The 13,183-nt window shown below is 39.2% G+C and overlaps 1 protein-coding gene across 1 annotated transcript in view; it reads right to left on the bottom strand.

The window, feature by feature from the left end:
- LOC306652743 (mothers against decapentaplegic homolog 1-like) overlaps nt 1-12,863 on the bottom strand; it is a 42,685-nt gene extending 29,822 nt beyond the window's left edge. The window contains exon 1 of the mRNA XM_079125475.1: nt 12,398-12,863. Within this exon, the coding sequence (XP_078981601.1) occupies nt 12,398-12,791 (394 nt within the window). The 5' untranslated portion in view covers nt 12,792-12,863. The remainder of the gene's footprint in view (nt 1-12,397) is intronic.
- Between the last annotated feature and the right edge of the window lie 320 nt (nt 12,864-13,183).

Here is a 13,183-nt window from a genome sequence, read left to right as displayed (position 1 = left end):
CTTCTCTACTACCCCAGCCACACATAAAAACCCCCAAAACCTGCAAATAAATCAAACTGAATAAATCACTATTGAAATTCACACGAGGTTAATAAGCCAAAACACATAACTCACAAAGTCCCAAATACTATTTCTCCCAAACCCAGTCATGATAAATTAGCTAGATGATGATGATGATGGTGGTGGTGGTGATGACGATCGGTATTGGGGCTGAACCCAGGGGTGCCCCACCACTGAGGTACACCGCAGCCTTTGTGTTCAGACAGCATCCTGTTAAGCTGCCTAGGCTGGTATTGGTCTTGTGATCCTCTGCTTCAGCCTCCTGAGTACCTGGGATTACAGGAGTGTGTCACAGCTCCCAGCCAGGTTACTTATTAAAAAAAAAAAAAAAAAAACTGTTTTCATACAATTGCAATCAGTGTACACACTTCTTTCATATATTACAAAAAGTATTTTTTCTGTGATTTTCAAAATTTCTCTTTTTCTTCAGCCATATTTTTAATCTTTAGTAGTTGGTAGCTGGCTGGTGGATTTGGCCCTATGAACATCTATGAACAAAATATGGGAGACAATTAACTTACAAAAGGAAAGGTTTTTTGGCCCATGGATTTCCTCTGGAGTTAGAGTCCCTGACCAGTATGCCCGTCAGGCCTTTGTTGAGATGGAAGTGCAGGGAAGAACAGAGCCCACCTGAGGAGCCCGGGGTCGGAGTGAGTGAGGAGACAGCCATCCCAGGATCTCCTTCAGGGCATGGAAGGGGAATGACCTGAGAGACCTGAAGTCATCCCACCAGGCCCACCTCTTAAAGGGTCTCGCACCTCCCAAGCAGAGTGACACGGGGACCTAGTCTTTAACACATGGGCCTTTGGTGTCAGTGTCCCAACCATAGTGTACAGTCAGGGCAGACGCAGTATTGTTTGCAAGATTTTTCAATCAGCAGTCAATGCAGAAGGTCAACTGCACATAGGAATCTATCAACAGCCCGGTAACTGTAAGGAGCCCAGATCTTCCCAAATTCCTTGGTCAACCTTTTAATTTACATTTGTTTTCCTTGGTCTACTTCATTAATAACACTTTCCTACCTTCTATGGCTACCTATACATTGATTTAAATTCTTGGTACAGCAAAACATAGACACACGAACACCACCATATACACTGGAACACACAAGTCCAGCTGTGTGAGAACAGAGTTTTGTTGGTGCCCTCAGGCTTGTATGTGAGGTGCACCTCTGTTATTCAACTCAGCACACTGCTGGAGACACACGCCAGGCTTCCTTAAGCAGGCACAGTTCCTGAGGTGTCATCTTTGTGGTATGAATGAATAAAGAGAAATTGTGATCTATGTAAACACATACCTCATTTTAACTTTTAGTTAATGCTAATTAATCCCAAATTTTCAAAATACTTTTAATGAACACAGTTGCAATCTCATTTACGATATTAACCATCAGACCCTGAGCTGCCAGCACTCAAGCTTTATGGAAAAGTCAATATTTTCTCCCTACCCTCCAAATGCACACAGAGCCCCTCAACCCTTGGGTGTGGAAATGCATTTGATATCCTAACCTAACCTAACATCCTAGCTCAGCGACACAGACCCTGCAGAGTATTAGAGTGTCTCCCCCATGACCATGTGGCTGACTGTGAGCTGAGCTCTATGCTCTGCCCAGCACCAGGAATGTATCCTACTGCACATCACCAGCAAAGGAAAACATCAAAACCAAAAATTAGAAGTAGTTTTGCTGAATGTGTCCTGCCTTTGCACTAACATGAGGTACAACCTGTCATAAGGAAAAGCCCAGGTGGCTGAGCTGTGAGTTGAACTAGCTGCCTTTTCATGTAACGCCATCTTTTTAAATTGAGTAACCAGACTCACAGGCCGTCGCGAGAAGAGAGAAACTCAGCTCACCTTTACACCACAATCTGAACAGTGCCACTGAAACAGAGAAGGCCGCCCTCAGCCCATCCCTTTCAGCCACACCCACTTCCTTCTCCTACCCAGCAACAAAAAATCTGTTCTCCATTTCTATAATTTCAAGACTTTGTCTTCAAGATAAAATCTGCCAAGTCATGAATTACAGGGTGACTGAAGTATCAAAATCAAAACCTGCCTTCAGTCAACAGGTGAGGAGGCTGTCAGGTATATGGTAATTTTAAACAGCTGGCAGCTATCATGTTAAAAAGAAAGGCACCTGGAAGCCAACCCTAGGGTGTTACTATAAAGATGGAAACTGAAATTACAGAATGTTAAGTTCAGGCTTCTACAGTGTTTCAAGCTGATTAAGTTCAAAGTGCAAATGACAATGGTCAAGAACCATGTGGAAAACATAAAAGGCCAAAGCTAGGAAAGCTCCAGTAAGGCACTTCAGTAGTAGCAGATAGCAACAGAATGGTCTTCTCAATAACAGTCAGATGACTGACAACCAGCACTGGCATTTACTTTGTTAAAGAATAAGAAATCCTCCATTTAATTCAACCACTAATAAGTAGCCTTGGTCCCAAAGCTACTTAAAGCCCAGGAGAACAGCCACCTGCCACCCACAGCAGGGTCAGGGTCTTCAGACGCTCCTGGAACGTTCTGTGTCCTCCACGTGTCCACACACACACGGTTAAGAAAATGCCTAACATTTTCTACTTTCCCAAAGATGTATTTGTCAGTGATGGTCAAAGAGGCACCTTTCCACCACACCATTCCTCATGCTCCACCCCTGTTACTAACAGCCATGAATCTAAGCCTCCGCAAAGTGTTTCCATAACTCAGTTTCCCCACATGATTATTTTACACTATTTTATTTGTAACAAAATATATGTCGTAAGTTGAGGAAAAACTACAATTGCTTAAATAAATGTAAAAATTTTTGGTCAAAGAAACTGAGGGCAAAAGATACCTAAAAGAACAATGGCAAAACTTGCATTTGAGACAAATTAAAAAACCATGTTTGTCTTTCTCCCCCACTTTCCTACCCACTTGAAGATGCCTTATAACATCAGCACACTAATCTTAATGAATACTGGCAGAAGGAAAAATCTGGAAAGAACAAGTCAATTTTATATTTGTCTCCAAACACACAAAATTCAAAATGTTGCATGACCAACTCTATAGTATCTCTTCCCAGTACTAGACAACATCGCCCAGCCAGCTGGGTCTGACGCCTTCCCTGGACACTCAGGCAGGGGATATCAGAGTCACAGCAAAGCATGACTGTACTGCATGATGCACCCATGGAATCTCAGAAAGTTGAAGGTAAGGAGGGAGAAAGCAATGGAGGGTACCAGAGGCTCAAGGGGGACAGGGGAAGAAGACAGTTTCCCTTAGACAGGAAGAACAGTTCTGTGATCTCCTGCACAGCACAGCAACCACAGTTAATAACATACATTTCAAAATCAATAATGAAGTGGATTTTAAATCTCACTACAAAAAATGACAATGATGGGAAGTGATGGACATGTTAATTAGGGCTTGATTTTTCCACAATGTACACGTGTGGAAACATCACATTGTATAAAAACATATATAATTATTATTTATTGATTTAAAAATTTGCATTTTAATACATTCTGAGATGATGCTACTGCCATCAGTAAGCAGACCACAATTTGAAAATTACTACTCTAAACTTTCTAGATACTCAAGATTTCTGTTGGGTTTTTCTGAAGAGTTGCTGGTAATTCTCTTCAAGTTTGAGAGACTAATAAACTAAGTATCTTATGCTTAAATTGCTATACTCCTGTTCAAAATAGGTTTTCAAGTAATTTCATTGTACAGTAGTGCATTTTCAGCTTAGAATGCCACACTCCCTTTTTCCTGTTTTACAAAAACATACCCAGGTGTGCTCCAGGAGAGGAAGGGTGGATCTAGCCTGGCTTTTAACCAGGTACAGGGGCTACTTTAAAGCAGCCTCTGGGAAAAAAGCCATCTGTTCCAAGTTTCACGCCAGGGACTAATATGACAAAGTAAAATCTTGATATGTTCAAATTAAATAGATCTAAGCCTCAGTCCCAAAAACTTTTCTAGAACTGTTTTATGCATGGCTCCCAAAACTTTTAGGTAAAGAGAAGTGAAATGACTTTTGTGGAACTGCAAAATGCCTATTTTAGTAAGTTTCCCACCTCCTCCTTATCAAACTTTTTATTATACCACGTAAATTACCAAGAGTAACAAAATCACCTCAGTATCAGTTTTACTTCTGATCTTCATCAGCACTGAAACGACCAAAGGACAGTGGATGGTAAGATAATACATATGAACAGTAAATTCATCTCTAAATGACGGGCAAATGACCATACGGACAAGTCAAAACCAGCACTTTCATTCTACAGTAAACATCTATTGGACAATGCAAGTCACTGAAAATAGAGACATTCTCATGGCCTCCGCCCTCGTGAGGCTTTGATCACCGTCTTATGGAGAAACCCAAGGGTGATCCCAGCAGTGCAGAGCACTAGGAGGAAACCCAGGCTGCTGTGACGCAGGCATGACCTACCTGGGCTGCAGAGAAGGTGTGAAGAGGCTGCCCAAGAAATGGACATCCATTAAAGTCAGATGCCAAGGACAGAGTGAGCTGAACAGAGAGGGAGGAGGGAGGTGTGAAAGCAGAGGAAAAGAGCACCAGGTGTCCCCACAGAGCACACCATACACAGACATGAAGAGCAGGAAAGGAAGCTGGGAGGGAAGGCAGGACACACTGTGCAGAGCTCCAGCAAGAGTGGGGAGCAGGAGGGTGACCGGACCCTACCTGTATCCTGCAGCACAGGAACCCAAGGGTGACCAGCAGGAGGGAGGCAACCACCTCCTCCAGTGCTCGCTGAAAGCTGGAGGCTGGGACCAGGTAGCGGGTAGGGCACACACCCAGAGCTTTCCAGTAGTGGATCCTGGCTTCAGAACACTTTTCAGGTCAAAACAGCTCTCCTTTCCACATGTCTGACACACAGGCCTCTTAATCTATGAGAGTCTGAGTTTCATGGCATGTTCATGACTAGAATCTTCCCTTGGTAGCCTGGAAAGTCACCATAGGAATCAAAACACACTGACCTAAATATTTGCACATCTTATTTAGACCCTACTTTTCATTCTCTCAAACTCTTAGCTCCATTTTAACTCCTAACTAAAGAGGACCATGTGATTCTATGTTAATCTTTGTGTTTTTGTAAAAAAAATTCCAGCATATCTGGTATAACGAGCAGTAAAGAATATTTACATTTGAACTCATAGGGAGAATCTGGCAATGTTGTTTGGAAAAAAGCAACCGCCTTCTTAGCACAGAACAACTGTAACAATGCAACCTTCAAAGATATGATAAAAATGGCCACCTAAAAATACATCTGTGAGAAGATGTGAAGAAAACTTAAAGAATATTAAATAATAATATGCTCCAGAGCATAATTATGTCAATCCTCCCCAGATGGTATCAATGAAATTTCAATAAACACTCAGAGGGTTCTTCATAGACAAGGTAATCCTAAAATGGATCATCTAGAATCACAAAAATACAATGTTGAATGAATGCAATAAGTTGTTGCAAAAGGAAATGCTAATATTATATAGCATTCTAAAGCACACAACATAAGTGTGTGTTGTCATGGATTTATACATATATCACACCAGTACAAAATATGCACAAGAATGATAAACATCAAATTCAGAATAGTGGTCAGAGACCAAGGACAAGGGTTTCAGTTGTATGTAGACTATTACCAAACAGAGTGGTAAATACAAAGGAGTTTATAAATTATTCCCTAGTCTTTAAATACTCTTTATATACCTTTTATAAAACAATATTTTGGAATATTTTTACTGGAAAACCATATTATTACATGATTTGACTCAGTAGTTTCCAAACACCAATCGATGACTATGCCAGCAATATCTGAAGTACTTGTTAAAACAGATTACCAGCTATCCCAGGGTCAGGAATTCTAGGAGGGGAACCCTTTGATTCTACCGTGCATTCACCTTTAGGAACCATTCTAGATCATTAGCTATTAATTAGCCATTCCATCAACAAAACTGGCCCCACACTGACAATGAGATACTAAAATGCTTCAATATCAAATCTCTTTCAATTGACCCAATTGGAGTCTGTTTATTGGCAGACTCCAATAAACAGTTAAAAAAGCAAATGCAGGAAGCAAAAGATCATTTCAACAAAGAGACAGATATTCTGAAAAAAAAAAAAAAAACTTGAAATGAAGGAAACAATAAACTAAATTAAAAACTCAACAGAAAGCATCACCAACAGACTAGATCACTTGGAAGAAAGAACCTCAGACAATGAAGACAAAATATTTAATCTTGAAAATAAAGTTGACCAAACAGAAACAATGGAAAGAAATCAAGAACAGAACCTCCAAGAAGTGTGGAATATCATAAAAACTCCAAATTCAACAATTTTTGGAATTGAGGAAGGCACAACATAAAAACCAAAGGAATTAACGACCTATTCAATGAAATAATATCAGAACATTTAACAAATCTGAAGAATGGAAGGAAAAATCATACACAAGAGGCTTACAGAACACCAAATGTACAAAATCACAACAGATCCACAAGAAGGCACATTATAATGAAGATGCCTAACATCCAAAATAAAGATAGAATTTTAAAGGCTGCAAGAGAAATGCACCAGTTTACATAGAGGGGAAAACCAATACAGATATCAGCAGATTGTTCAGCCAAGACCCTAAAAGCTAGAAGGGCCCAAAAACAACATATTTCAAGGTCTAAAAGAACATGGATGCCAACCAAGTATCTTTTACCTAGCAAAACTAACCTTCAGATTTGATGACAAAATAAAATCCTTCGATGAAAAACAAAAGTTAAAATAATTTACAAATACAAAGCCTGCATTCAGAACATACTCAGCAAAATATTCCATGAGGAGGAAACGAAGAACAACAATGTCAGTCCAAAGGGAGGAACTACTCTAAAGGAAAAGCTAATCAAAGGAAAAACCAAGTTGAGTTCAAAACCAAAAATAAGCCAAAATGTCCAGGAATACAAATCATATCTCAATGATAACCCAGAATATTAATGGCCTAAACACAAAAATCAAAAGACATGGACTGGCAGACTGGATTAAAAAAAAAAAAAAAAAAAGACTCAATAAATATGCTGCGTTCAAGAGACTCACGTCAGAGGAAAAGACACCTGCAGACGAAAGGTGAAAAAGGACAGGGAAAAACATACCATGCACATGGAATCAGTAAAAAAGCGAAGGTGTCTATCCTTGTGTCAGATAAGGTAGACTTCAAGCCAAAGTTAGTCAAGAGGGATAAAGAAGGACATTTCTTACTGCTTAAGGGAACCATGAACCTGCAAGACATAACAATTGTAAATATTTATGCCCCAAGCAATGGAGTGTCAATGTATGTCAAACAAATCCTTCTCAATTCCAGGAACCAAATAGATCACAGCACAATAATACTAGGTGACTTTAACACATCGGTCTCACCACTGGATATATCTTGCAAACAAAGACTGGACAAAGAAACCACAGAACTCAATAACACAATCAATAATTTAGACTTAGCAGACATATATAGAATTTTCCATCCATCAATGAGCAAAAACACTTTCTTCTCAGCAGCACATGGATTCTTCTCTAAAACAGACTATATATTATGCTACAAAGCAGCCCTTAGTAAACACAAAATAACAGAGATACTACCTTGTATTCTATCAGATCATAATGGAAAGAAATTAGAAATTAATGATATAGTGAAATCATCGGAGACTAAATAATGCGCTACTAAATGAAGCATGGATAACAGAAGACATCAGGGAGGAGATTAAAAAAAATTCTTAGAGGTAAACAAGAACAACAATACGACATATCAAAAACTCTGGGACGCTATGAAACCAGTACTAAGCAGAAAATTCACTGCATGGAGCACATTCAATAAAAGAATAAAAGTCAACAAATAAATGACCTAACATTACATCTCAAAACCCTAGAAAAAGAAAACAACACCACCAAAAGTAGTACAAGACAGGAAATAATTAAAATCAGAGCTGAAATCAATGAAACTGAAGCTAAAGAAACAATTCAAAAACTGACAAAACCAAAAGTAGGTTCTTTGAAAAAGTAAACAATACTGACATAAATCCTTAGCCACACTAATGAGAGAAAACTCCAATTACTAAAATTCAAGATGAAAAAGGAAATATCATGACAGACACCACTGCAGTGCATCACAGAATTAGAAGCTCCTTTGAAAATCTGTACTCCAACAAAACAGAAAATCTCAAAGACATCCACAAATTTCTAGAGACATATGATCCTCCCAAACTCAATCAGGACATACACAATTTAAATGGATCAATTTCAAGCAATGCAATAGACCAAAAGCCTACGAACCAAGAAAAGCCTGGGGCGAGAGGGAATCTCAGCCGAGTTTTACAAGAACTTCAAAGAAGTAATATCAATATTCCTCAAAGTATTCCATGGAATAAACAAGGAGGGAACCCTTACAAATTAATTCTATGAAGCTAGTATCACCCTGACACCAAAACCAGACAAAAACCCATCAAGGAAAGAAAACTTCAGAACGATATCCCTGATGAACACAGATGCAAAAACCCTTAACAAAATTCTGGCAAATCTCATATGAAAACATACTAAGAAGATAATGCACCATGACCAAGTAGGGTTCATCCAGGAATGCAAGGTTGGATCAACAACCAGAAATCAATAAATGTAATTCATTACGTGGGTAGACTTAAAATTAAGAATCATATGATTATTTCAATAGGGGCAGAAAAAGTGTTTAATATAATACAGCACCCCTTCATGAACAAAATACTAGAAAAAAATAAGGACTGTAGGAATATACCTCAACATTGTGAAGGCTATCTATGCTAAGCCCATGGCCAACAGCATTCTAAATGAAGAAAAACTGAAATCATTCCCTCTAAAAAATGGAACATGGCAGGGATGGCCTGTTTCAACATTTCTATTCAACATTGTCCTTGAAACACTAGTCAGAACAATTAGACAGACCAAAGAAATTAAAAGGATACAAATAGAAAAAGAAGAACTCAAGCTATCACTATTTGCCAATGACATGATTCTATATTTAGAGGATCCAAAACACCCCACCAGGAAACTTCCAGAACAAATGAATTCAGCAAAATAGCAGGATATAAAATCAACATGCATAAATCTAATGCATTTCTATTCAAAAGTGATGAATCCTCTGAAAGAGAAATTAGGAAAACTACTCCATTCACAATAGCCTTAAATAAAATCAAATAATTCGAAATCAATCTAACAAAAGAGGTGAGAGAACTCTAATAAAAATTACAGAACACTAAAGAAAGAAATTAAAGAAAACCTTAAAAGATGGAAAGATCTCCCATGTTATTGGATAGGCAGAATTAATGTTGTCAAAATGGCCATACTACCAAAGGTGCTATGCAGATGCATTGCAATTCCAATTAAAATCCCAATGATGTACCTCATAGAAATAGAGAAAGCAATCATGAAATTCATCTGGAAAAATAAGAGAACTGGAATAACCAAAGCTATCCTCAGCAGGAAGAGTGATGCAGGAGGTATCACAATACCTGACCTTAAACTGTACTATAGACCAATAGTAACAAAAATGGCATGGTATTGGCACCAAAACAGATGGGCAGATCAGTGATACAGAATAGAAGACACAGAGACAAACCCACATAAATACAATTATCTCATACTAGATAAAGGTGCCAATAACTTACAATGAATAAAATATAACCTTTTCAATAAATGGTACAGAAATCCCTAAGCATTAAAATGAAAATTAAAACACTATCTCTTACCCTGCACAAGATTCAACTCAAAATTGATCAAGGACCTGGGTATTAGACTGGAGATCCTTCACCAAACAGAAGAAAAAGTAGGCCCAAATCCCCTGCATGTTTGCTTAGGAACAGACTTCCTTAACAAGATCCCCATAACACAAGAAATGAAAGCAAGAATCGATAAATGGGATGGATTCAAACGAAAAAGTTTTTTTTTCTCAGCAAAGGAAACAATAATGTGAATAGAGAAAATCTTTTTCCATGTACACTTCAGACAGGGCACTAATCTCCAAAATTTATCAAGAACTTAAAAAGTGTTATACCAAAAACACAAAGAACCCAATCAGTAAATGGACTAAAGACCTGGGCAGACACTTGACATAAGAAGATATACAAGTGATCCACAAATACATGAAAAAGTGTCCAACCTCTCTAGTAATTAGATAAATGCAAATCAAAACAACCTAATAGTTCATCTCATTCTAATTAGAATGGCTATTACCAAGAACACAAGCAATGATAGGTGTTGGTGTGGATGTGAGGAAAAAGGCACACTCATCCACGCTGATGGAGTTGCAAATGGGTGCAGCTACTCTGGAAAGCAGTATGGAGATTCCTCAGGAAACCTGGAACAGATCCACCATTTGGCCCAGTTATCCCACCCTTAGGTTAATAACCAAAGTACTTAAAATTAGCATACTACAGTAATGCAGCCACACCTATGTATATACCACCTCAATTCACAATAGCTAGATTGTGGAACCAATCTAGATGTCCTTCAGTGGATGAATGGATAAAGAAACTGTAGTATCAAATGACCTAAATCAGCATACTACAGTGATACAGCACATCAATGTTCATAGCTGCTCAATTCACAATAGCCAGTTTGTGGAACCAACCTAGATGCCCTTCAATTGATGAATGGATAAAGAAACAGTGATATACACACCATGGAATATTACTCAGCCAAAAGAATAATAGAAATATGGCATTTGCTAGTAAATAGATGGAGTTGGAGAATATCATGCTAAGTGAAATAAGCCAATCAAAAAACCAAAGGCCAAATATTTTCTCTGATAAGTGGATAATGATATATAATGGGGCTTGGGGTAGGATGTGGGGTAAGAGAAGAATGGAGAAACTGGATTGTGTAGAGCAAAATGAGAGTAGGGGAGGGAGTGGGAGAAGGAAAGATAGCAGAAAGAGACAGTGTTACCCTCTGTATATGTATGATTACCTGAATGGAGTGAACCTACATTGTGTACAACCAGAGAAATGAAAATTTGTACCCCATTTGTGTACAAATAATAAAAATACAGTCTGTAAAAATTTGAAAAAATAAAAAAATAAAAACAAAAACCATAGTCATCTATCCATGGGAGACTGGTGCCAGGACTCTCCCCAGATTCTATAATCTGTGGATGCTCAATTCCTTTATATAAAATGGTGTAGGATTTGCATCTAACTTACACAGATCCTCCTTCACACTGTAAATCATCTCTGATTACTTACAAAACCTAATACAATGCAAGTGCTACATAAACAGTTGTTATACTCTATTGTTTAGAGAATAATGGAAATAAAATTATCTATACATGTTCAGTAGAGATGTATTTTTTTTCTGAATATTTTCAATCCTCAGCTGGTTCTACATATGAATGCAGAATCCACAGGTATGGAAGGTCAGTTGGATATTCTTTACCTCCAAAAAGGGACACACATGTAAAAATAGGATCTTATAATCTTATAACAGTAACAAATGATGTCACAGCCTAATTCCTTCATATCCTCCACTAGAGATGGTAAGTCCTGTTCTCATAGACAAAGTGGTAAGTCCCAACTGCCACCATGATGTACTTCCCTCGTGTACATCGATGGCAAGCAACAGCATGTTACTTCCTAATTTTCTCCTCTTGTGATATATTTCAGCTAGATTTGTCTACAGAAATGTACAGAACAAAGTGAAGCAAAAAATAAATCCAGAAATGCAACATTTACTAAAAATTAGTGGTACTGGTACTGCAGTGACAGTTTTCACAGCCTGTTTCCAACAGAACTGATTAAAGAGTTCTAAGCTGTTAAAACATATGGAACAGTCATGGGCTGCTACGGTTTGGATTGGGAATGCACCCCAAAGGCCACGTGTTAAGGGCTGTTCCCCAGAGTGGCATTATTGGCAGGTGGTGGGACCTTTAACAGGTGGGCCTACTGAAGGTCTTTCAGTCCTTGAGGGCATGCCCTTGAGGAGCAGAGTGGAACCCCAGCTTCCATACTGGAGAGGAGCTTTGATCTGCCACGCATGTCATGCCATTATGTGCTGCTTTGCCACAGGCCCAAAAGCAAGGAATTCAACTGATCATGAACTGAAACTCCTTAAACTGTGGCCCAAACAGACCTTCTCTCCTTATGAGTTGATTATCTCAGGTGCTGTTTCAGTGAGAGAGCCAGTGGACTAACCCATGGGCTCACGTTGTCTTTCTCTCACACAAACACACGCACACAAGTTGCCTCGATACTTTGGAATTACAACCAAAGAGAAAAATTCTGCTGTTTCTAAGCCTGAATCTGCTGCTTGGCACATAAAGGGATCAACACAGAAAGACACACTCACCAGGGCTTTCTATGCGCTTGTAGTGGTAGGGATTGATGCAGACTTCCTTCTGCTTGAAGCCAAAAGGGAACTTGCAGCACTCCAGGGGCTTCAGCTCATGGTGGCTCTGAAGATCTGGCCAGCGCCACACGCGGCAGTAAATGACGTGAGGCAGGGCCTTCCTGTTGGAGACCTGCAGCCTGCCGTCCAGCGGGCGGGGGATGGTGACACAGTGACTGGGCTGCCCGGGGCAGCTCAGGGCCTTCTCCAGCTCCTCCATGGCTCCCTTCTTCTTCTTCAGTTTTTTCACCAATGCAGCAACAGCCTTTTCTGACCATTTTTCTTCTTCGTCACACTGTTTCCACCCGAGAAGTCTCTTCACGGCTGGACTTGTGAAGGAAAACAAACTCGTCATAATGACGGTGCTGGATACACACTCCCGGATGCGGTGAAATACAGGGGTCTCCCCATGTAAAGGGGCAGCAAAGGAGATCACGGTTTATTTACATAGGATTCTCTGTAGCTTCTTAGCAGTCCTAACGGGTAGAAATCACTATTGCAGCTGTTCTAGAACGTGATCCAAAGTCAGCACCTAGAAAAAAAAAAAAGGGGGAGATGTTTAGAATCACACAACCATAATTAACTTAATTACTATGTGACAGGTGACTATTTTAAGTACTTTTATGTACACAAGGTACCTGGCTTACAGTGATTCAACTTTATAGCTTTTCTATTATGCAATGATTTTACTGGGATGGAGCCCTGTCCTAAGTCATGGAGCATCTGTCCCAGTTTGCCAAGGACTGA

The sequence above is a fragment of the Sciurus vulgaris genome (genome assembly GCF_902686455.1).
Source record: "Sciurus vulgaris genome assembly, contig: HiC_scaffold_565_arrow_ctg1, whole genome shotgun sequence".
Taxonomy (NCBI): Eukaryota; Metazoa; Chordata; class Mammalia; order Rodentia; family Sciuridae; genus Sciurus; species Sciurus vulgaris.
Note: the sequence above shows the minus strand (reverse complement) of the source record. Positions and strands in the feature narration are given on the sequence as shown.